This window comes from Oncorhynchus nerka, linkage group LG13, assembly GCF_034236695.1.
Source record: "Oncorhynchus nerka isolate Pitt River linkage group LG13, Oner_Uvic_2.0, whole genome shotgun sequence".
NCBI classification, from domain to species: Eukaryota; Metazoa; Chordata; class Actinopteri; order Salmoniformes; family Salmonidae; genus Oncorhynchus; species Oncorhynchus nerka.
The window spans coordinates 17,190,391-17,215,550 of NC_088408.1; the positions used below are offsets into that span (position 1 = coordinate 17,190,391).

The 25,160-nt window shown below is 41.7% G+C and overlaps 1 protein-coding gene and 1 pseudogene across 1 annotated transcript in view; one reads left to right on the top strand and one right to left on the bottom strand.

The window, feature by feature from the left end:
* Positions 1-624: 624 nt before the first annotated feature.
* Positions 625-3,506, bottom strand: LOC115140377 (3'(2'),5'-bisphosphate nucleotidase 1-like; annotated as a pseudogene).
* Positions 3,507-6,826: 3,320 nt separating this feature from the next.
* The window catches only part of LOC115139177 (dynein axonemal heavy chain 8), a 70,156-nt gene continuing 51,822 nt past the window's right edge, over positions 6,827-25,160 (top strand). The window contains exons 1-41 of the mRNA XM_029676309.2: positions 6,827-6,983; positions 7,228-7,362; positions 7,513-7,597; positions 7,805-7,956; positions 8,145-8,334; positions 9,512-9,675; positions 9,812-9,988; positions 10,106-10,219; positions 10,308-10,415; positions 10,580-10,681; positions 10,769-10,915; positions 11,008-11,205; positions 11,348-11,424; positions 11,736-11,835; positions 11,941-12,060; positions 12,171-12,306; positions 12,403-12,590; positions 12,667-12,747; positions 12,866-12,982; positions 13,090-13,209; positions 13,617-13,758; positions 13,873-13,970; positions 14,064-14,170; positions 14,318-14,417; positions 14,499-14,628; positions 14,837-15,009; positions 15,433-15,559; positions 15,715-15,950; positions 16,046-16,150; positions 16,278-16,391; positions 17,362-17,424; positions 17,566-17,666; positions 19,040-19,177; positions 19,360-19,600; positions 19,784-19,983; positions 20,101-20,254; positions 23,479-23,642; positions 23,712-23,814; positions 23,901-24,005; positions 24,512-24,673; positions 24,822-25,046. Coding sequence (XP_029532169.2) covers positions 6,828-6,983; positions 7,228-7,362; positions 7,513-7,597; positions 7,805-7,956; positions 8,145-8,334; positions 9,512-9,675; positions 9,812-9,988; positions 10,106-10,219; positions 10,308-10,415; positions 10,580-10,681; positions 10,769-10,915; positions 11,008-11,205; positions 11,348-11,424; positions 11,736-11,835; positions 11,941-12,060; positions 12,171-12,306; positions 12,403-12,590; positions 12,667-12,747; positions 12,866-12,982; positions 13,090-13,209; positions 13,617-13,758; positions 13,873-13,970; positions 14,064-14,170; positions 14,318-14,417; positions 14,499-14,628; positions 14,837-15,009; positions 15,433-15,559; positions 15,715-15,950; positions 16,046-16,150; positions 16,278-16,391; positions 17,362-17,424; positions 17,566-17,666; positions 19,040-19,177; positions 19,360-19,600; positions 19,784-19,983; positions 20,101-20,254; positions 23,479-23,642; positions 23,712-23,814; positions 23,901-24,005; positions 24,512-24,673; positions 24,822-25,046 — 5,655 coding nt within the window. The 5' untranslated portion in view covers position 6,827. The remainder of the gene's footprint in view (positions 6,984-7,227; positions 7,363-7,512; positions 7,598-7,804; positions 7,957-8,144; positions 8,335-9,511; positions 9,676-9,811; positions 9,989-10,105; positions 10,220-10,307; positions 10,416-10,579; positions 10,682-10,768; positions 10,916-11,007; positions 11,206-11,347; positions 11,425-11,735; positions 11,836-11,940; positions 12,061-12,170; positions 12,307-12,402; positions 12,591-12,666; positions 12,748-12,865; positions 12,983-13,089; positions 13,210-13,616; positions 13,759-13,872; positions 13,971-14,063; positions 14,171-14,317; positions 14,418-14,498; positions 14,629-14,836; positions 15,010-15,432; positions 15,560-15,714; positions 15,951-16,045; positions 16,151-16,277; positions 16,392-17,361; positions 17,425-17,565; positions 17,667-19,039; positions 19,178-19,359; positions 19,601-19,783; positions 19,984-20,100; positions 20,255-23,478; positions 23,643-23,711; positions 23,815-23,900; positions 24,006-24,511; positions 24,674-24,821; positions 25,047-25,160) is intronic.

Consider the following 25,160-nt stretch of genomic DNA (forward strand, 5'->3'; position numbering starts at 1 on the left):
ATTTTTTTGAGCCTGTGTAAAGTTGAATGATCTGAAACCACTTGGCGCTGGGATGTTCCTCCTACCATTTAATTCCTTCTTCTGACTGTTCAACTCATGGCTGAACCCTAATTTACAGCCACATGCCTGCAATCCTTAGATAATGTAGCATGAGTGGTTTTATCACTATAGCACTGATTTATAGCCATTAAAATAATACTTTGAATTTAAAAAGTCAGACTGACAAGATTAAGGTGAGTTCCAAACGCGTTAAGGAAGCCAAGCTAGTGCTCAGACGTTCACAGCGATCAGGTCAGACGCTTTAATCGAGACCTTTAGAAAATATACACAGATTTCACTTTTGTTGGCCATTTTGTGGTTATACTATATTAAGAAAGCATGTCATTTCAAGCCTGGTTCATAGTTTTGAATTGGAAATACCACATTTTATTTGTTCTGCTTGTGTCAAGTGACTACACTTCATAACTATTTTTTTACCAGAAAGGTGAGATATGAACCTTTCTTGAAGTATGCAGCATTACTAGTTGTTTATGGCTCATGATTAATTACTTTGGGGTACAATGTTGATTTTATACAAGTAATTATGGAAATTAAAACATTCCATTCATGACTAGGTGCTAGAATTTAAAAAAATAATTTGGCAGGGTTTTTGGACAATAACAGTTGTAAATTATATTTATCAATCAGGGCCTGCAGGACTGACTGGGGCACTTTGCTGGTGTAGTACTGGTGGTTGCGTAGTGTGGCCAGCACCTCAGCAGAATTCATGTGCTTAACATTAGCATCGTAACACAACACACTGCCATGCATGTCTGCAGAGGGACGGACAAGAAAGAAAAAAACAGACACCATTATTTTTTCATTACTCAGAGGTACTTTCAATATGATCAAGAGGATGTTGCTTACCTCCTAATGCATGCAGGATGGCTTCAGGGGCACAAGTGTCCCACTTTTTAGTTCCTAGACTGGCAAAGACAGGCTGAGGCCTTCCCCTCCACAAGCTGAACAATCTACACAAAGAAAGGGTACAGAGAAATAAGACATTTTATTGATGTTTACCTATGTACCCCCACCATACCTTCTCATTTCACTTTATTTCCTGCTCCGCCAACTCTTATCACATCATGAGGTACCATGGCATCCACGGTGTCTGACAAGTTTGTTGCTGTGGGAATGGGTCGTGGTGACTATGCGGCGGCCATCCGGAACCTCCTGTAGCTCGAACCCAAAGGCGCCCAGTCCGGCATTCCCCACATGTTTGCTGTCTCCGTCCCCAACTGTGGATACAAAACACAGGACATTACACACTCACGGACCAAGGTCGTGTTCAATTGGGCACAATGTAGCAAAATGTTTTGCAACTGAAAATGAAGAATTTGTTAGCTCCCTATTTCTAAAATATTTTCTCCCTACTCAACGTGCACTGATAGGTAAGAGGGTATAAGGCAGAAAGATTATTTGTCGATCACTTGTTGGTACCTGGTAATTGAAGAAGGGCTGGTTGATGACCCCGGCAATGGCCTTCCCTCCATATGAAATGCCGATCAGTACAGTCACGTGCTCAAGAAGACCTGAGATCAGATGACATGTTAGTTGAAGGGAACACAAACAGTGGACTTCACACAAGTATCGACATCACACTGTATATCTAGTAGACATACTGTGGTAGTTTTCCAGCATGAAGAACAAACAAGTGATGTAAGGGTAGTATAATAGCAAAGAAAAAAAGGATGGAGAAGTCCAAGCATTCCTCCTTTATCCTTCACCTATTCTGCTCTTGTCCCTCCCAGTCCCAATACCCTCCCTCTGTCACCATACGGAGAGTCGTGCTGAGAAGCTGGGCGTCCGACCCCGTATGACACATCTGGACCTGATGTGGCAGGTAAAGACACTTGGCCGCTGCTCAGCAGGGGTGACAGGAGAGAGAGTGAAAAAGGGAATCAGCACTGATGATTAGGAGATGACTGAATTAAATGTTCCCCAGGTTTTTGTCAGAGGACAATGCATAGGTCTAAGAGGAAGTGTAAGAGAAGAGTGACACTGAAATACCTGGTAGTAATCGAGGGTATGTGTTGGAAGCCTGTAATGAGTGATCTAAACAAAAGACTGGCAAAATAATAACGCCGTAGTAAGCTTACCTTCAGTGTATTCTTTAGTGCCATCAAGGGGGTCGACCCACACAACCAGCTAAAATTCAGACACCGGGACATTCAAACACAGAAACACAGCTGGAATGAGAAGTCAGTACCCAGAAAATGATCCAAATCAGTACAGTAGGTTTCAGTTTCAGCTCTTAAGTCCCTGAGTCTCACCTCCTCTTTGAGGGCACTGCATTCCAATGGACAGGACTTGTAGGATTTCTTCAGACTGACTGCTCTCAATCAGGTCTTCTTTGACAGCCTCCTCTGGCAGATCCTGATGTGAGAGATGTTCACTGTTAAGACAGATGTTGTGCAACATGTGTTGTGTACTCTAATCTTTACATCAAAATGAATTGGTCAGTAACATTAGGACAGATCCTATTCATGCAAGTTGCATGGATTTACATTAAGGTCTGAAAATACTTGCCAATCGGACAAGTCAGCTGTATTTTTAGGTTGCCCAAAGATTAGTCACTTTCCTGAAAATGTAAAATAACATTTGTTTACACACAAAACTGCAGGGAGAGCACTTAAACAACAGGGAGGAAGCAGAAAAATCTGTTCTACTGGCCTGCTACATCGGACGCATAACTTTTGCAGAGTGTGAGACGCTCCAATTAATTTCAGAGAAAACTGGCGTAAGCGTGCCAGCTCATTGAAAGGCTTGCGCTGCTCCAGTGTAAAAGTAAGTTCTGGTTCTATTTTCAAGAATTCTAAGCGCAGCTCACGCCTGAGAGCAATCTGACATAGCGGCTAGCGCTCTGCTCCCACTGACTAAAAGTTACACTTCCAGTGTGGCCCCAATGTTAGAAAAATATAATAACCTATCTAAATGGGGCAACCACAATTTACCCAGCTGCCATAAATTGTCCATCTTTCACTTAAACAATAGGGATGAACCAGAAAATCTGTTTTAGGCTTGTTGTTTAAAAAAAAAAAAATCACCTTGGGCAACCTCAACTTGCCCGACTGCTGAGTTCACTTGCCCCAGACAATAGTGCAACCCTTAAGCTCAATACCTGATGTTATACACACCCACCTCTCCGATGATGGTGATTTGGGGGAAGCTTTTGGATAGGGAGGCACATATGTTCTGCTGGATCAGCCTGTCTGCCAGTGTCTGTAGATCGTTAGCCGCCGTCTGTCCACATAAGAGAGAGTGAGAGATCATTTATAAACAACATTCAGCCTCCATCTCACTGTCTATCAATCTCCCTCAATTCAGCACTTTGCCCCACTCTGCGTTCAGTAAGTCCAACCTTTTCCACGATCCCTCCGTATGATAGCTCCTGCCTTCTCTGCCACTGCGTAAGCCGAAGCCACCAAACGCATCACCACTGCTGGATTTCCCGACATTGCTGATGGAAGGAGAGATACAAAAGTGTACAGCTCAGAGAAAAATATATATACACTATGTACCCTCAAGGCGTATAGACCTATATGATCACTCACTTTAGTCAACTGAATGAATCAACACACCCTCTACCTGTAGTAGGAGAACGGACAGTATTTGTGCTGTCACGAATACTTGGGCTAAAGCACACCTTTAAGCACTTATAGACTATCTGCACACACACACACACACACACAAAATGAAGTAGCTACAGCAAGCAACCCTGATCCTGGAGTGCTGCATGCACTTCATGTTTTTAATTTAACCGTCCTGGAAGACCAGGTGTTTTGAATTTAGGCAACCATTGAACTGATCAATTAGCTCAGTTGGTCAGGTGTGGTGCCTAGTTGGAACAAAATCCTGCAGTATCGTCCGCACTCCAGGAACAGGGTTGCCTACCCCTGAGCTACAGTAACAAGCATAAGGCTCATTTATTGAAATTGAGTATATGTCCATGATTCCACAGAGTACCCAACTGCCAAAGGTTACTAGCTAGTTGTGTGTGTATTATAGTGCTACTGCTTGAAATTAATATAACAGCATTGAAAACACTATTTTCCCTGAAGATGACCAATGCACTTATAGCTACCACGATAGCTAGCTAACGTTATCTCCATGAAAGAAGAGAATGGTACTTACTAGTGTCTACTGTAGATGTTAGTGCTCAGGACTGGTTGTAAATGTATATCCTGGAATACCAGGAAATGTTAAGCAATCTCAGCAGTAGCAAGAAATTATGGGTCCAAGTGCGGATTCATACTCGAGCCGGTTGTATCATGCATGTTCGATCGCGAGCCTTAGGCTGTAGCTCGAGAGAGTGGCAGTTGGATTTTAAACATTTGTTTGAAATAATAGAGACAACCTGCTGAAACGGGCTAAACGGTAATTATGATATTTTAATGTATTTTAGTTTGAATATTAAAACAACAGCCAGTAAATTAGCCGAGGCAATGTTTATGTACCTTTTATTTAACAAGTTCAACTGGCCAAACATAATGTTACATACCGGTGTTAATGGTGCAACCTGATCGTTATGCTAACGTTAATAAACGTTGGCTAGCTACTGTATTGTTGGTAATTGTCATAGCATTACCTAGCTAACGTTAGATACCTTTATCTAGCTAACATTACATAGATAACGTTAATGTTAGTTTCATTTTTTAAGTATGTTTTTTTTGTTGTAGCACGGACAGTAGCTTAACATTAGTAATTTCATGGAAAATGTTTTTATACATTTTTTAAATTTTTTATTTGTATGTTTTGCTCACATAATATACAGTGCATTCGGAAAGTATTCAGACCCTTTGGCTTTTTCCACATTTTGTTATGTTACAGCCTTATTCTAAAATGGATTAAATACAAACAATCCTCATAAATCTACACAAAATACCCCATAATGATGAAGCAAAAACAGGCTTTTAGACATTTTTGCAAATGTATTAAACATAAAAACAGAAATACCTTATTTACGTAAGTATTCAGACCCTTTGCTATGAGACTCGAATTTGAGCTCAGGTGCATCCTGTTTCCATTGATCATCCTTGAGATGTTTCTACAACTTGATTAGAGTCCACCTGTGGTAAATTCAATTGACTGGACATTATTTGGAAAGGCACACACATGTCTATGTAATGCCCCACATTTGACAGCGCATGTCAGAGCAAAAACCAAGACATGAGGTCGAAGGGATTTTATGTAGAGCTCCGAGACAGGATTGTGTCGAGGCACAGACCTGTGGAAGCGTACCAAAAAATGTCTGCAGCATTGAAGGTCCCCAACAACATAGTTGTCTCCATCATTCTTAAATGGAAGAAGTTTGGAACCACCAAGACTCTTCCTTGAGCTGGCAGCCCAACCAAACTGAACATTCAGGGGAGAAGGACCTTGGTCAGGGAGGTGACTAAGAATCTGATGGTCACTCTGACAGAGCCCCAGAGTTTCTCTGTGGAGATGGGAGAACCTTCCAGTAGGACAACCATCTCTGCAGCACTCTAACAATCAGGCCTTTTGGTAGAGTGGCCAGACGGAAGCCACTCCTCAGTAAAAGGCACATGACAGCCCGCTTGGAGTTTGCCAAAAGGTCCCCAAAGACAAGATTCTCTGGTCTGATAAAACCAAGATTGAACTATTTGGCCTAAATGCCAAGTCTCACGTCTGGAGGAAACCTGGCAACATCCCTACAGTGAAGCATGGTGGTGGCAGCATCATGCTGTGGGGATGTTTTTCAGCGGCAGGGCCTGGAAGACTAGTCAGGATCGAAGGAAAGATGAACGGAGCAAACTACAGAGAGATCCTTGATGAAAACATGATCCAGACCGCTCAGGACCTCAGACTGGAGCAAAGGTTCACCTTCCAACAGGACAACAACCCTAAGCACACAGCCAAGACAACGCAGGAGTGGCTTTGGGGACAAGTCTCTGAATGTCCTTGAGTGGCCCAGCCAGAGTCTGGACTTGAACCCGATCTAACATCTCTGGAGAGACCTGAAAATAGCTGTGCAGCGACGCTCCCCATCCAACCTGACAGAGCTTGAGAGGATCTACAGAGAAGAATGGGAGAAACTCCCCAAATACAGGTGTACCAAGCTTATAGTTTCATACCCAAGAAGACTCGAGGCTGTAATCGCTGCCAAAGGTGCTTCAACAAACTACTGAGTAAAGGGTCTGAATACTTATGTAAATGTGATATTTCAGTTAATTTTGTATACATTTGCAGACATTTAGAAAATAAATCTGTTTTGCCTTTGTCGTTATGGGGTATTGTGAAAAAAATGATTTAATCAATTTTAGAATAAGGCTGTAATGTAACAAAATGTGGAAAAAGTCAAGGGGTCTGAATACTTTCCGAATGCAGTGTAATTTTAAAGTATGCATTAAGGTTTCTGTAATAGAATAAATGTGACAAAAATAAATGTAGACATTAATCAATTAATTTCTATAGCGTCCAAAAATATTTTTTACATTTGTGGGGAGTGCCAAGATGGAGACATGGTGGCTACAACACAGCGCCCCCTATTTGTGATCTAGTGTATATTTAAATCATTGACACTAACATTACCAGTGACCCCTATCATTCAATAAAGCTAGTTAAATTAACGTTATTATTACCAACAATCTAAAGGTAGTCCTCAAGTGCAGGGATGGGATTTTTCCTGATTAATCTGGAATTTCTTATTTTCTGACATTTATCATCCCTTCAAATAAAGCAACAGACCTTTCTTCTAGCCAAAATCCGGATTTTGTTGATTGACTATGTTTTCCTGACTCCTGAATCACATCCTTGCAGATGAAAAGATGAGTGGAACCAGTCACCCAGATAGCACAGGTGATCCTAGCCCCATGGCTGACAACGTGCCCACAGATCGAGGTGCTGTAGGCCGGCGGGGCAGCAAGTTCCATCGATCTGGTAGTTGTGTCCAGGCTGTGCAGGAGACCATGAAGGAGAAGCAGGTCTGTTGGATGAATAGTCATGGAGGAATTTGAGTTGAGAACAAGAAGTGATGAGAACTTGCTCAACGAAGGTTCAGCTGCCCAGGCCTATGTGCTCACAAAGTCACAATTGTAGCTGCTATCACTTCATAGTATAATACATTGTTTTACTGTGGGCTGCTACAGTCCCACCTTACACTCTGTTTGCCTGATGTGCACAGCACACCACCCCATTTAGAGTAACATTGACACTTTGTCCTTTCAGGCCAGGTACAAGGAATCAAGAGAAGCTCGAAAGAAGCTACTTACCTCTGGGCACAAATACATCTTTGAGATCTTGGCTGACAGGCTCTCCCTCGAACTACAAGCAGTAGAAGAGTTTGTTTTAGATGCTCCTTCTGTGAGTAGAACTGTAATTGATATGAATCCCAACAAGCTGTTGAGGTTCCCTATGAATTGTTGTTGTTTGGTCAAATTCTTTAACCTTTACCTGCTTGATGAACAACAAAGATCTGAGATATCTTGTAGACACTCTGCTCCCCCCCCACAGTTGGCACCATTTGATGATTTTTTTGCCAAAGGAGGAAGTAAAACCATCGCATTTGTCTACCAAGAGACAGAAGTCCCAGGAATAGGTGAATGCAGGATGATTACCTCTGTATTTCTTCATGACATAAAATGCATACTATAGAGCCACATTGGCACCAATACATTATTGTTATTCATAGATTTTTGTGAAATAGATATGAAACATTTTATTGTCTGTTTATGTCACCTTTCACTCTGACCCAGACCTTTTAAACGGCGCAAGTTCAATTCAATTGAATTTTATTTTGTTTTAGAGTGTGGACGCACCTTTCCTGGAACTGCAAAAGGAGCCATAATAATGAGACTATTTTTAGCCAATTTGTCTGAGACATGTCTGACAGGATTGTGCCCATTCTTTGTACGAACTAAAATTGACGTTCCTGTCAATATAAAAAACATACATGAGGTGAGATATTCTATGGAAGATCTACGGAAGGTAGAGACTTCTGAACTGAAGGACTAAGATTTTGTATTTTGTACATATAATCTATGATAGCCGCATAATAGGTCCATATTGAATACAAAGGAATGCTCTAATCATGAGTTTTTTGACTGTTAATGCTTGGTCAATTTCCATTCCCTTTCTTTTTGTAGGAGATTTATTTTTCTATGCTAGATGCCACTGAGGGTCTATTAAAAGGCACCAGGAATCTGTTGTCAAAGATTATGATGCCAGCTGTCTGTGCAACAGAAAACTGGGGTGCCTTGAATCAGTCGAAACATGGAGAGAAGGATAAACAAAACTTCAAAGACACAATCACTCGTTATATTCATTTCCTAGATGGTGAGAGAGTTACAATAATAAAACAAAATTGTGCACACACACACTACTGTTCAAAAGTTTGGGGTCACTTAGAAATGTCATTGTCTTTGTCTGTGAGGCGTCTGTTTCTCAAACTAGACACTCTAATGTACTTGTCCTCTTACTCAGTTGTGCACCGGGGTCTCCCCCTCCTTTCTATTCTGGTTAGAGCCAGTTTGCTCTGTTCTGTGAAGGGAGTAGTACACAACGTTGTACGAGATCTTCAGTTTCTTGGCAATTTCTCACATGGAATAGCCTTCATTTCTGAGAACAAGTATAGACTGACAAGTTTCAGAAGAAAGTTATTTGTTTCTGGCCATTTTGAGCCTGTAATCGAACCCACAAATGCTGATGCTCCAGATAGATCATTCGTTCCAAGATGGCATAGCAGTTCAGACGTCTTTTGTCCTCATCTTGTCGTGTCCCGTATATATATATATATATATTTACAACTTTTTTCACATAACTTTTTATATATTTTTTTATTTTCCATAAACTCATCTTCAAAACACTCTCCTGCAACCCGCCTCACCAATTTATATTTATAAAAAAAAAAGTATTATTTACCTCAAATCTGTAATCCTCCATAGAAGCTAGCCAGAAGCTAATCTTTGTTTCTGGCCATTTTGAACCTGTAATCAAACCCACAAATGCTGATGCTCCAGATACTAAACTAGTCTAAAGAAGGCCAGTTGTATTGCTTCTTTAAGCAGAACAACAGTTTTCAGCTGTGCTAACATTATTGCAAAAGGGTTTTCTAATGATCAGTTAACCTTTTAAAATGATAAACTTGGATTAGCTAAAACAACGTGCCATTGGAACACAGGAGTGATGGTTGCTGATAATGGGCCTCTGTACGCCTATGTAGCTATTCCATATAAAATATGCCGTTTCCAGCTACAATAGTTATTTACAACATTAACAATGTCTACACTGTATTTCTGATCAATTTGATGTTATTTTAATGGACAAACAGTTTGCTTTTCTTTCAAACACAAAGACATTTCTAAGTGACTCCAAACTTTTTAACTGTAGTGTACACACACAGTAGGCCTACAGCATCATTCAATTATTGTTTTCTGCATGATTTTGAGCTGACAACAAGTCTAGTCAGTTTGTTAAACGTAGGCAACACTTTGATTTGTATGATGTACTGCAGGAATGCAAGCATGCATTGAAGGCACTGTTCAACTGAAGACGGCCTCAAACATTGAATTCGCCAGGCTGATATCCTTTGAAGACGTAAAAGCAGCAGCAGCAGATGTTGACATGGTGCATCAACTCGAGGAAGCGTTGATGATGTGGTACAAACAGATTGAGCAGGTACTACAGAGTATGACTGTCTATGTACTATGAACCTACACATACTGTAACACCGCACAAATGTAAAAAAAATGTACTTGCCAATCCATAGTACTTCAAGTCTTCTGTTCTTCAACTCTATTTCTATGACCCCCAGGTCCTTACAGAGAGTGATCAAATGAGGAAAGAAGCTGATGCCTCAGGACCTTTGACTGAGTTAGAGCACTGGAAGAGAATGTCGGCCAAGTTCAACTCTATCATTGAGCACATCAAGGGCCCCGAGTGCAAGGCCGTGGTCAATGTACTCAATATCAACCGCTCCAAGACTCTAAAGGTACTATCATCACTTGGCTGTCTTCCTGAAGTGGCAATGAAAATGAAATGTTTACCATTACATGCTCCAACAAAATGTTGACATGTTCCTGTTGTTGGTACATATTATTTACTTTAGTTGTGGAGAGAGCTGGATGCCAGAATAACCGACTGTGCCAACGAGGCAAAGGATAATGTGAAATTCCTGTACACCCTCGAAAAAGTCTGCCAACCTCTCTACAACTGTGACCCGGTAAATAAGATGATTAATTAGTCTTCATTATTCTGATTTGAAATGTTTTATTCTAATTGATTTCACAAGTGAACATGTTTTATTTCAGGTCACCATGGCCAAGAGCATTCAGAACCTTATCAATGCCATTCGAATGATCCACAGTGTGTCACAATATTACAATACATCTGAACGAATGACTTCACTCTTCATCAAAGTAAGTACTTTCTCTGTATTCCATCAGAGCTAATAAAAAAGTTAGTGGAATTATTAATTCTTTAACAAATTACCCACTTGGCTTTATCAGCTATGGGAACTGACATGGAATTGAATTGGAGCACATGTATTTAAAGCTTGGTTGTTGTAATATTTGTCACTCAGGTCACAAATCAGATGGTTACAGCATGTAGAGCATACATTACTGACAACGGCACCTCTGGAATTTGGGAACAGGATACACAAGACATCATCAAAAAGATACAGGTGATTGATGATGGCATCAAAAACATGGTCAATTCTACCCCTGATTTACACTAGGTTTGAGTTTTGACCATTTTGGGGGTTTGATAGGACTGTATCTACTTGTTCCGGGAGTATCAGTCCTGCTTCCACAAGACAAAGAAACAAACCCTGGAGAGGCCTGGGGAGAAACCCTTTGAGGTGTCAGAGATGTACATCTTTGGCAAGTTTGAGGGTTTCTGCAAGAGACTGGAGAAGGTGTGTACCTCATTAATGCAGCCAACCTTTTCCATAAAAAAACAGAAGGCCTGCTGCTATACATTTGAGATTAATTTCTTTCTTGTTTTCAGATCACTCGGATGATCACTGCAGTAAAGACCTTCTCTGTCCTGGGACAGTCCACCATTGAGGGTATAGACACTCTGGCTTCCAAGTTCCAGAACATCTACTTGACCATGAAGAAGAAGCAGTATGACATCCTGGCCCCCAGAAAAGCAGAGTTTGAGGTGGACTTTGCAGAGTTCATGGTTCAGATAAGCAACCTCGAGGCATGTTTTATTCAACTTGGTTTGAGTAGATGAGTCTAAACTGCTTTGTTTTGTTTGTAGGCAAAGAAAAGCTCACAGCTCAACATGTTGTCAGAGTTCTAATTCCTAATTCTAGGATGTTGTCGTCCTTTATCTTCTTTAGAACCAGCTCCAGATGTTCATGAATTCCTGTTTCTCCAAAATCCTCTCGTCTCAGCATGCCTTGTTTTTTCTGAAAAGGTAGAAAATATCACTCAAACTATTTTAATAAAAATAAGACCGGGTTCTCCCCAGGAATTTAGGGGGCAGTGCCCTACTTTCGACTCAGATATATATATATATTTTTTAACACGTGTAACCGCCATTCCCTGCAATCTAGAGCCTTACGTGATAGCAAATATAGTATGTACCAGCACCACTCTTACATTCGTTGGGTAGAGCCATGTAAGAGTAGTCTACCTCACAAATGGAATTAGCATGCTGGTATATTAAAAAATTTCAGAACCAACTCTGGAAATGTTACTTTGACATATATTTGTTATTGTCTGTAGATTTCAGAAGCTGAACATGCCCTGTCTAAAGACAGAAGTCTCAAGCACAGTTGGGCTTATTCTTCAGCACTACGTCTCAGAGCTGGAGTCTGTCAAGAAGGTATGTTTATAAATGTAATCCTTAGTCCTAAAAATGGTCAGGTAGCCTATAGGCACAGACGCATTATGGATCAGACTTGATCACAGTTTTTCTTTATCCATGCAGCTCTACCAGATTCACAGAGAGGACCCTCCATTGGCAAGGAACATGCCCCCTATAGCTGGCAAAGTCCTCTGGATCAGACAGCTCTACAGGAGCATACAGGAACCTATACACTACATCGAGGTAGGTTCAAACTTCACAACATGACCTGTAAGATTTCTCTTACAGTTTCAGAAATCTACTAAGAATTTAATCTACTGAGAAACAACACTAACTGCGAACACTTTCTACAGAAAAACTCAGAGATCCTGTCGAGTCCAGAGGGAAAGGACGTGGTGAGAATGTACAACCGGACTGCAGCTGTGTTTGTGGAGTTTGAGCTTCTCTATCACAGAGCCTGGATGAGGGAGGTCTCACAGCTCCAATACGGTCAGTAGCCTATCCATTTGTCTCATCTGATCTGAATTCATTTTTTTCCCTCATATTTCACAAAATATGCTCGTCTTTCCCCTTCTTTGCTAACAGCTTTACAAGCAACCTTATTAGTCCGCCACATGGACACAGGAAAACTACTCGTCAACTTCGATCCCAAAATCACGGAGATAGTGCGAGAGACAAAGTGCATGCTGAAGATGGGTCTGGAGGTTCCTGATCAGGCTCTGCGTCTGGTCAAGACAGAGTGGTCGATGAAAGCCAACAAACTTCGACTGGAGGTAATATCCTAGACAATGCAGAGTCACAGACATTCAATGAATTGAAGAACCATATTGCCCAGATTTATTATTGCAGACTTTACTGTGCAACTACGAGGCCACCTGTGAGAAAATACCTGCAGTTTTCTACAACCTGATGGCATCCAAGATAAAAAATGTAAGAAAGTTAAAATGGTCTAAAATACAGTATGATCCTTTGAAGGAGATATGGCACTGTTTGGAGACTAGCTAGTATTACCTCATAAAGTCATTTCTGTTGTTTGTGGTCACTTTAGGTCGAGTCTGTGCTTCGCCACGGCTTGGTGTTACTCAACTGGTCATCTCTCATCTTGGACAACTTCTTTCATAATGTTGACACCGCCATGTCTGAACTTAACCATCTCCTAAAGAAGGTACACTGAAAATACTGCTGTAATCATTGTGGAGCATTTAGTTCAAATTTAGTTCAAATTAAATACTTGTTGCTGAGTCGTGCGCTCTGCTTTATGTTTCTCTTCAGGTGCGAGACATCTGTGAGATGCACATTGATGCCGTCCTTCAAGACATCTCAGAGACTGTGCTGATCGATCTCCCAGAGGACAGGCCCTCGTCACTGCAAGGCCTCATCAGCACCAATGAGGTATGCCCATCCAATGGGCGGCAGGTAGCCTAGCATTTATGAGCATTGGGCCCGTAACCGAAAGGTTGCTGGTTCGAATCCCCTAGCCGACTTGGTGAAAAATCTGTCGATGTGGTCTTGGAGCAAGGCACTCAACCCTAATTACTCATGTAAATGATGTAAATACAATGGGGAGACCTCAGTGTACAGTTTACTTTAGTTTATTGGACTTTCAACATTATTGCAGGTTTTTAAAAACAGTTGTTACATAAATATTGAATAAATAAGACAATTGTCTGATCCAAAGTTTTTATAATTCCTAATCGTTAATTACAGCTTTAATCAGTTGCTATGACGACCCCCTAAGCACTAACTGCTTGTCAGATTTCTTATTCTTACCATGAAATTGCTATGACTCTGTTTTGTAGAACCAGTCAAAGGAGTGGGCAGACATTTTGGACCACAAAAGCAGACATGTTGAAGAGGCAGTGAAGGAGCTGATTGAGATATTCAATACTATTTACGAGTCAAAAGAAGTCAAGAAACCTGTGGAAGTACCAATTGTTAAAGGTATTTCATGAAAAACCCTGTAAAGAACCAGAAACTCTTAACATCTCATCCCATAAACATACTCATACATAAACATCCTCATCAAATTTAAATGTAAGTCATTTTGTATTCCAGAGCGGAAGAATGTGGCATTCTCAGAAGAAGTTAACACCTCCATTGATGATGATCATAGTGATGACAAAGAATCTGAGAAAGAAGATGACTTTGAGAAGGTAAGTATCTACCTGCACTGACTCCACCAAAATATACTGTACATTTGTGAGAACAGGACACTTCAATGCTTTTAACAACAATCCTGATCCTAGGAGTGCAAAGAGATGTACGCCTGGTTCAGCACAAAGCTACTTGACGCCTTGGTCAAAGCAACAAGGTTATCTCTGGACACTTTGAAAAGAAGAATCTTCGTTGCGACGTAACTATGCATGAGTTGTCATGTAGAGTATTATCCCTTGGTTTAGCTAAAATAAATGCATTACAGCTGTATAGTGCAAAATGTTGGACTGATATTCTAATTTGAAGGAGTGTAAAGATTTTTAAAGAGTCTTACTTCTCTGTTCAGCTTGTCAGCAAGAAAGGGACGTTTCAGCCAATCACAACCAAGCACAGAGGAGCTGGTGACTTTTATCAAACCCGAAGTCCACCTGACCATACCCAACGTGGTGAGTTCATTTTAGATTCAATTTGAAATAACAAAGTCCCAAATCAATGTTATATAATTACATTTTTACATTTTGCACCAGGTGATGGTGCCCAGTTTGGATGACATCCAGCAGGCCATCAACCGACTGGTCCACCTGGTGCTGGAGGTGAGCCGGGGAGTGGCCCGTTGGGGACAGGAGCACCACCATGAAGACAAGCGCAAGTCTGGCAGTAAGATTCAGCCACCATCTTATCTTACCACTAAACACAGATTGTACATATCTCCACTTGGGAAAATTCACTGTTCGAATTAGGAATCATACAACTTCCCATGAAATTGAATACTGTATTTTGCAGAGTTCTTTGAATTGTGTTGACATTGATTACACAATGAGTATTGATGACATGAATGAGTATTTAACTTGAGTTGTTTTCTCAGCAGGGAAGCTGAAGAACTTCTATCAGAGCGTAGCTGAACACAAGGACATTTGTAAGCTGGTGGTCCTCCTCACATCAGCAGTCAACTCTCTGAGGAAACCGGCCAGTGATGTTCTCAAGCAGTTCCATCCCTTCAAGGTGGTCTGGGCCGAGGACAGACAGATTAAGGTCAAGGTGTGTCAATGCAAGTCACAAACTTTTTTTTCTAGTTACTATTTGCTTGTTTACTACTAAGTAAGTTGGCATGTAATAATATAATACTTTGGTGGGTGCTGATATTTGTCCTATTTCACACGTGCAAGTTTGTATTATACGCATGTGTGAACTGGAAACGTTTTTTTTTGTATATCCCAACTTCCTCTGAGACACCTTCAGAGATTGGGGTCACGGCCAGGATCAGCCATTATCAACGTAGACCCTGGAGTAATTAGGGTTAAGTGACTTGCTCAAGGGCACATAGACAGATTTGGGAATTCGAACAAGCAACCTTTCGGATACTGGCCCAACACTATAACGCTAGGCTACCTGCCACCCATCTTTTTTTTCTTTTTTTTTCCGTCTCACTAACCTGTGGAATCTTAACTATTCTCTGAATAGGAGTTCATGGACAGCAACCCCTACCTGACTCAGATCAAGTCTGAAATCCTCCACTATGTGGCATTCGAACAGGAGATTGATGAAATCAAGCCTACCATTATTTTGGGGTGCATTGAAATGTCAACAGGTATGGTGTTTACGAACTAGGCCTTTAACTCATGAAGGCTTAATGAAACCTTCATAAGGCCTACATACTGTAAATGCTTCACAAGTCTTTGATACTTTGTAAACCACAAATACTTAGCCAGCTATTTATTTTGTGATCATTTCCCTTTCTTGTAGCTCCGCTGAAGATGTCTCTGACAGTCGAGGCAAAGGCCTGGAAGAAGCTCTTGTGCAAGTACCTGAATGAGCAGTACAAAAAGAAAATGATGGAGATCATGACTTTCACTGGAGAACACCTGAAAAAGCTCTCCAGGCCTATCGCAGACCTGGAGGATGTGCGTTTCGCCATGGAAGCCCTGTCCAAAATACGAGACTCCGAGATCAAGATAGACATGACCCTGGGACCCATTGAGGTATAAGTCAAACTACGGCTTGTGATTTGTGGATTGCAATGGTAGAAGATTTCACAGACACATTTGTTAAGTACTTTTCTCATACTATCTGCTAGGAAGCCTATGGGATTCTGAATAGATTTGAAGTGGATGTGACCAAAGAGGAAGCGGAGGGGGTGGATACTCTCAGATACTCCTTCATCAAACTGCAGTCCAAGGCGGTCCGTTGTAATGGTTTACCACTATACATTTATCCTATGGAATAACTCATGTTTGCAACTCAGTTGTAGATGTTTGACGAATTACCTACAGTATTATGGCGTCAAAATAGCAATTTTGCTTCCCCAGAGATCAGTGCAAGACGAGCTGGTTCGTGTGCAGCCCAAGTTCAAACGGAACCTGTTGGAATCAGTCACCGTTTTCCAAAAGGATGTTGTGATGTTTACAGATCAGTATGAACTGGTAAAGAAGAAATAAACACATTGTATTTATTTACTTCAGTTACCATTCAGTAGATACAGTGCATTCGGAAAGTATTCAGACCCCTTGCATTTTCCCACATTTTCTTATGTTACAGCCTTATTTTAAAATGGAATTAAATAGTTTTTTAGACATTTTTAGCAGATGTATTAAACATAAAAAACAGAAATACCTTATTTACATATGTATTCAGACCTTTTGCTATGAGACCCGAAATTGAGCTCAGGTGCATCCTGTTTCCATTGATCATCCTTGAGATGTTTCTACAACTTGATTGGAGTCCACCTGTGGTAAATTCAATTGTTTGGACATGATTTGGAGGCACACGCCTTCCTATATAAGGTCCCACAGTTGACAGTGCATGTCAAGCCATGACGTTGAAGCACAGATCTGGGGATGGGTACCAAAAAATATCTGCAGCATTGAAGGTCTCCAAGAACACAGTGGCCTCCATCATTCTTAAATGGAAGAAGTTTGGAACCATCAAGTGCTGGCAACACGGCCAAACTGAGAAATCGGGGGCGAAGGGCCTTGGTCAGGGAGGTGCCCAAGAACCCGATGGTCACTCTGACAGAGCTCCAGAGTTCCTCTGTGGAGATGGGATAACCACCCAGAAGGACAACCATCCAATCAAGTTGTAGAAAAATCTCAAGGATGATCAATGGAAACAGGATGCATCTGAGCTCAATTTCGAGTCTCAAAGCAAAGGGTCTGAATACATATGTAAATATGGTATTTCTGTTTTTCATTGTTAATACATTTGATTTTTTAATTGAAAAAACAGTTTATGCTTTGCCATTATGGGGTATTGTGTGTAGATTGATGAGGAACATGTTTCATTTAATACATTTTAGAATAAGGCTATAACGTAACAAAATGCTGAAAAAGTCAAAGGGTCTGAATAATTTCCGAATGAACTGTAGGTCATTCTTGGGGTCATTGTTTGTTGCAGGAAGGCCCAATGGTGCCTGGGATAATTCCCAACGAGGCCAGCACTAGGCTGCAGATCTGCCAGGTAACACTAACACACATATCACACACACACATGTCTTTCACATGACGCGCATAAACACACACAAAAGGGTTTTACAGCAAGTAATCTTCACAGATGTGTTGCATGCGTCATGTGTGTTTTTCTTTTCCTCCATATTTTCAGGCCAGATTTGACGACCTGTGGAGGAAATTCATCACCTACTCATCAGGAGAGCAGCTATTTGGTTTACCAGTCACAGATTATGAGGCTCTGCAAAAAACACGGTACACTGTAATGGATGTTATTCACCAGACTTACTCAGTTGCCAATTTATTAGGTACACCCATTTAGTACTGGGTAAGTGTAACGGGATTCTTCCGTTGAAGGAGAGGCGGACCAATACGCAGCGTGGTTGAAGTTCATGTTTTTTTTTATAAGAAACTATACATGAACAAACTACAAATCAATAAATGTGAAAACCCGAAACCAGTCCTGTATGGCACAAACACTAACACAGGTAACAATCACCCACAAAACCCAACACCAAACAGGCTACCTAAATATGGTTCCCAATCAGAGACAATGACTAACACCTGCCTCTGAGAACCATATCAGGCCAAACACAGAAACAGACAAACTAGACACACAACATAGAATGCCCACTCAGATCACACCCTGACCAAACAAAACATAGAAACATACAAAGCAAACTATGGTCAGGGTGTGACAGTAAGACCCCCCTTTGCCTCCAGAACAGCTTGAATTCATCAGAGCATGGAAATGTTCCTCAATGTGTACCTTGGGAACTATCTTGTGACAGGACGAAAACATTCCCCACACCATTACACCACCTCTACCAGCCAGTACCATAGACACCAGGCAGGATGGGGCCATGGACTCATGCTGCTTACGCCGAATATTGACTCTGCCATCAGCATGACGCAACAGGAACCGGGATTCGTCAGACCCGGCAATGTTTTTCCACTCCTCAATTGTCCAGTGTTTGTGATCTCCTGCCCACTGGAGCCACTTCTTGTTTTTAGCTAATATGAGTTGAACCCAGTGTGGTCGTCTGCTGCAATCCGTGACAAGGACTGAGTTTTACATTCCGAGATCCCGTTCGGCACACCACACACCACTGCGCCCACCTGTTAGCTTACACAATTCTTGCCATTCTTCTTTGACCTCTCATCAACGAGCTGTTTTTAGTTTGTCGCACCATTTTCTGTAAACCCTAGACACTTGTGTGTGAAAAACCACGGAGGCCGGATGTTTCTGAGATACTAGAGCCGGCGTGCCTGGCACAGACGATCATACCACTCTCAATGTTCAATCGAACAGTAACTGAATGCCTAAATGGATCTCTGCCTGCTGTATATAGCACACCACGGCCACATGACTCACTGTCTGGAGCTAACCATTTTCGTAAACTGGGTGGTGTACCTAATAAACTGCACACTGAGTGTATATACAGTACACCACATATTTAGACATACTTATAGGTAATCTAGGTTTATATACAATACATCATTGGTTGTAACTTGTAGAACAATGATATCACTGAAATGAATGTCTATGATGTTCAACACTCCTTGTTTCATCAACAGTGTAGATAGATGACACGATAAAGATGATCCTATTTATTTTTTCACCATAGAAAAGAGCTGAGTTTACTCCAGAAGTTGTATGGACTCTACGACACAGTGATGGCCAAAATTAGTGGATACTACGACATTCTGTGGACAGAGGTGGACATTGAGGCGATCAATGCAGAGCTTTTGGACTTCCAGAATAGGTACTGTACTTTTGCTGTCATGTTATATTTCTGCTGATTCAGAATGGCCTTGTTGCTTCCTTTCCGTATTCATTAGAGCGCGAAATGAAAATTTGTTTGTTTTATTGGACAGTACCTTCTTGTTTCACTCTGGTTTTTTTTGTCTACTGTTGTTGAGATGTAACAGATCGTTTGACCACTAGGTGTAAGAAGCTGCCCAAAGGCCTGAAGGACTGGCAGGCATTTTTGGACCTGAAGAAGAGGATCGATGACTTCAGCGAGTCTTGCCCCCTGCTGGAGATGATGGCCAACAAGGCCATGAAGCAGAGGCACTGGGACCGCATCACCGGCCTGACGGGCAAAAAGTTTGAGGTGGAGTCAGACACTTTCGCCCTGCAGAACATCATGGAGGCAAACCTGTTGAAATACAAGGAGGATATTGAGGTTAGTGTTATAATACACAATTCAGTTAAATATTTATTACAGGAAAATCCATTATGATGCATGTTTGCTTATATTTGTTATTTACAGGCTTAAAGCATGATTTCATCTTTGATGTAGGGTTTCTGTAGTGGTCTTCCCCACTGTTTGACATGTTAACTGTCATGTCTTGTTGTGCCGCCTCAGGATATCTGCATCTCGGCGGTCAAGGAGAAGGACATCGAGGCCAAGCTGGCCCAGGTGGTGGATGTATGGTCCAGTCAGTCTCTGAGTTTCATGACCTTCAAGGGCCGAGGAGAGCTAATGCTGAAAGGTACAGAGACCTCTGAGATAGTCGCTACCATGGAGGATAGTTTGATGCTGCTGGGATCATTGCTGAGCAACAGGTATGAACAACTGACTTGGCTATAGATAATGACCTTCAGTTGATCAAAGTCAGGTTTTGTTGTTGGTAGAATGGTAATGCTGCCAGAATCTTACCTTGCCCTTATATCTTTGCATAGATACAATGCTCCGTTCAAGAAAGACATTCAGAACTGGGTCTTCAAGCTGTCTACTTCATCTGACATTATTGAGCAGTGGCTTATCGTCCAGAACCTGTGGGTGTATTTGGAGGCTGTGTTCGTGGGAGGTGACATTGCCAAACAACTGCCACAGGTACTGCACAACTGCCCATCTGCAGATTAGCAAAACATTTGATTTATGCATCTTGATCATATAAAAGATCTCCACACTTTATGAACTCAGCTCTTGTCTAGCAAAACATAAGGAATATTGCACAATATTCAAACATACGGTCAAAAGCTTGGACACACCTACTCTTTAAAGAGTTTTTGTTTATTTTTTACTATTTTCTACATTGTAGAATAATAGTGAAGACATCAAAACTATGAAATAACACATATGGAATCCTGTAGTAACCAAAAAAGTGTTAAGCAAATCTAAATATATTTTAGATTCTTCAAAGTAGCCACCCTTTGCCTTGATGACAGCTTTGCAGAATCCTGGCATTATCTCCACCAGCTTCATGAGGAATGATTTTCCAACAGTCCCTAAGGAGTTCCAAAAATATGCTGAGCACTTGTTGGCTGCTTTTCCTTCACTCTGCGGTCCATCTCATCTCATCCCAAACCATCTCATCTGATCCAGCACCATCACTCTCCTTCTTCCTTCTTGGTCAAATAGGCCTTAAACAGCCTGGAGGTGTGTTTTGGGTCATTGTCCTGTTGAAAAAATAATTATAGTCCCACTAAGCGCAAACCAGATGGGATGGCGAGTCGCTGCAGAATGCTGTGGTAGCCATGCTGGTTAAGTTTGCCTTGAATTCTAAATAAATCACTGACAGTGTCACCAGCAAAGCACCCCCACACATCACACCTCCTCCATGCTTCACGGTGGGAATCACACATGCGGAGATCATCCGTTCACCTACTCTGCGTCTCACAAAGACAGCGGTTGGAACCTAAAATCGCACATTTGGATCCATCAGACCAAAGCACAGATTCCTCCTGTCTAATGTCCATTGCAAGTCTCTTCTTCTTATTGGTGTCCTTTAGTAGTGGTTTATTTGCAGCAATTCGACCATGAAGGCCAGATTTCCACAGTCTCCTCTGAACAGTTGATGTTGAGATGTGTGTGTTACTTGAGCTCTGTGAAGCATTTATTTGGGCTGCTATCTCGGGTGCAGTTAACTCTAATGAACTTATCCTCTTCAGCAGAGGTAACTCTGGGTCTTCCTTTCCTGTGGCGGTCCTTATGAGAGCCAGTTTCATCAGCGCTTGATAGTTTTTGCGACTGCACTTGAAGAAACTTTAAAAGTTCTTGACATTTTCCGGATTGACTGACCTTCATGTCTTTTCTCTTTGCTTATTTGAGCTGTTCTTGCTATAATATGGACTTGGTCTTTTACTAAATAGGGCTGTCTTCTGTATACCACCCCTATCTTGTCACAACACAACTGATTGGCTCAAACACATTAACAAGGCACGCTTTTTAATTGAAATGCATTACAGGTGACTACCTCATGAAGCTGGTTGAGAGAATGCCAAGATTGTGCAAAGCTGTCATCAAGGCAAAGGGTGGCTACTTTGAATAATCTCAAAAATAAAATATAGTTTGATTTGTTTAACACTTATTTTGGTTACTACATGATTCCATATGTGTTTTTTCATAGTTTTGAGGTCTTCACTATTATTCTAGAATGTAGAAAATAGTAAGATTAAAGGACAACCCTTGAATGAGTAGGTGTGTCCAAATTTTGACTGGTACTGTACAGGCGTGGCCAAAAGTTTTGAGAATTACACAAATGTTAATTTTCACAAAGTTTGCTGCTTCAATGTCTTTAGATATTTTTGTCAGATGTTACTATGGAATACTGAAGTATAATTAGAAGCATTTCATAAGTGTCAATGGCTTTTATTGACAATTACATGAAGTTGATGCAAAGAGTCAGTATTTGCATTGTTGACCCTTCTTTTTCAAGACCTCTGCAATCCGCCCTGGCATGCTGTCAATTAACTTCTGGGCCACATCCTGACTGATGTCAGCCCATTCTTGAATAATCAATGCTTGGAGTTTGTCAGAATTTGTGTTTTTTTTGTTTGTCCACCCCCCTGTTGAGGATTGACCACAAATCCTGAATGGGATTAAGGTCTGGGGAGCTTCCTGGCCATGGACGCAAAATATCGATGTTTTGTTCCCCGAGCCACTTAGTTTTGCCTTATGGCAAGGTGCTCCATCATGCTGGAAAAGGCATTGATTGTCACCAAACTGTTTCTGGATGGTTGGGAGAAGTTGCTCTCTTAGGCAAAATTGTGAGTGAGCCCACTCCCTTGGCTGAGAAGCAACCCCACACATCAATGGTCTCAGGATGCTTTACTGTTAGCATGACAAATGACTGATGGTAGCGCTCACCTTGTCTTCTCTGGACAAGAAGCTTTTTCTCCGGATGCCCCAAACAATCGGAAAGGGGATTCATCAGAGAAAATGACTTTACCCCAGTCCTCAGCAGTCCAATCCCTGTACCATTTGCAGAATATTAGTCTGTCCCTGATGTTTTTCCTGGAGAGAAGTGGCTTCTTTGCTGCCCTTCTTGACACCAGGCCATCCTCCAAAAGTCTTCGCCTCACTGTGCATTCACACCTGCCTACTGCCATTCCTGAGCAAGCTCTGTACTGGTGGTGCCCCCATCCCGCAGCTGAATCAACTTTAGGAGACGTCCTGGCACTTGCTGGACTTTCTTGGGCACCCTGAAGCCTTCTTCACAACAATTGAACTGCTGTTCTTGATGATCCGATAAATGGGTGATTTAGGTGCAATCTTACTGGCAGCAATATCCTTGCCTGTGAAGCCCTTTTTGTGCAAAGCAATGGTGACGGCACGTGTTTCCTTGCAGGTAACCATGGTTGACAGAGGAAGTACAATGATTTCAAGCACCGCCCTCCTTTTGAAGCTTCCAGTCTGTTATTCGAACTCAATCAGCATGACAGAGTGATCTCCAGCCTTGTCCTCGTCAAGACTCATACCTGTGTTAACAAGAGAATCACTGACATGATGTCAGCTGGTCCTTTTGTGGCAGGGCTGAAATGCAGTGGAAATGTTTTTTGGAGATTCAGTTCATTTGCATGGCAAAGAGGGACTTTGCAATTAATTGCAATTCATCTGATCACTCTTCATAACATTCTGGAGTATATGCAAATTGCCATCATACAAACTGAGGCAGCAGACTTTGTGAAAATGAATAGTTGTGTCATTCTCAGAACTTTTGGCCACGACTGTATGTCTTCAATTTTAATACATTTTCCCAGCAATCATGTGTTGCATGCCAATATACTCAAATTTTCTGTTTCTCATTCTGATTCTGACATTTTATTTTGCTTTAGGAAGCCAAGCGCTTCCAGAACATTGATAAGTCGTGGATCAAGATCATGCAGCGTGCCCATGAGATCCCCAACGTAGTGCAGTGCTGCGTGGGAGACGAGACCATGGGTCAGCTGCTGCCTCACCTCCAGGAGCAGCTGGAGCTTTGCCAGAAGTCTCTCACTGGGTACGGATAAAGACTGTTTAGCATTAGCAGCTTAGTCTTTCAACTGACTACGTTTCTTGAACTCAACAGGTACCTGGAGAAAAAGAGGCTCCAGTTCCCCAGGTTCTTCTTTGTGTCTGATCCCTCCCTTTTAGAAATCCTGGGACAAGCTAGCGATCCACACACAATTCAGGTAACAACAGCTCTTAGAACGGCAGAGATTTGTCTAAATAATAAGAGATGCACAATGTCTCAGATAAGGGAAACTCTCTTTTCCAGCCTCATCTCCTTGGTGTGTTTGACAATGTCAACGAAGTGGAATTCCACGCCAAAGATTATGACAAGATTTTGGCTGTCATTTCACAAGAGGGAGAGAAAGTGCCGGTATGCAACATTATCAGTATGATCAAATGCAATACTCACTATGATCGTGTGTGTGTGTGTGTGTGTGTGTGTGTGTGTGTGTGTGTGTGTGTGTGTGTGTGTGTGTGTGTGTGTGTGTGTGTGTGTGTGTGTGTGTGTGTGTGTGTGTGTGTGTGTGTGTGTGTGTGTGTGCGCGTGTGTGCGCGTGCGTGCGTAATAATAATATTATTTGGTAGGTGCTTATTTTTGTCCTATTTCATAGGTGTGAATTGGAAATCTGTTTTTTTGCATATCCCAACTCTCCCTCAGAGCGTGGGGCAAGGGCCAGCCATTATCAACAAAAACCCTGGAGCAATTATGGTATAGTGCCTTGTTCAAGGGTACATCAACATATTATTTCCCCTTTTCAGCTCCGAGATTTGAATGGAACCTTTCGCCACCCTCTGTGTGTGTGCGTGCATATGCATTTGTGTGCGTGTGTCTGTGTGTGTGAGTGACAGCTCACGTGTCTGTCCATGCGTTTGCAGCTGGACCACCCAGTGATGGCAAGGGGGCCTGTGGAGCTGTGGCTGGGAGAGCTGCAGATGCAGCAACAGTCCTCTCTACACTCTGTCATCAAGGCTGCTGATCTCCAGATCAACGACTCAGGCTTTCAGCTCCTCACCTTCCTCAACCAGTTCCAAGCACAGGTGGGGAGAGCAACCTAGAAATCCATTATATGAAACAGAATGATGAAGAATATCCATCTAGGATCAATTGTCGAATCATAGGATCGATCAGTTGTCAAAAATATATGTAAATAGAATAAGTGTATCGTTGATAACTTTGTTTTCTCAGGTGGGCCTGCTTGGCATCCAGATGCTGTGGACACGGGACTCGGAGGAGGCGCTGCGCAACGCCAAAGACGACAAGAAGATCATGCCAACTACCAACCAGAAGTTCCTGGATCTGCTCAACACACTAATTTCACAGACCACCCATGACCTGACCAAATTTGATCGTATCAAGTTCGAGACACTGGTCACAATCCATGTGCACCAAAGGGACATATTTGATGACCTAGTGAGTCGCTGAAAAATAAAACCACATTCTTATGTCTCTAAGTTACATTTTAGAACATTTACATTTTGGGTTTTGTGTTAAAACACAAAATATTTAAATTATTTGCTATTCCTT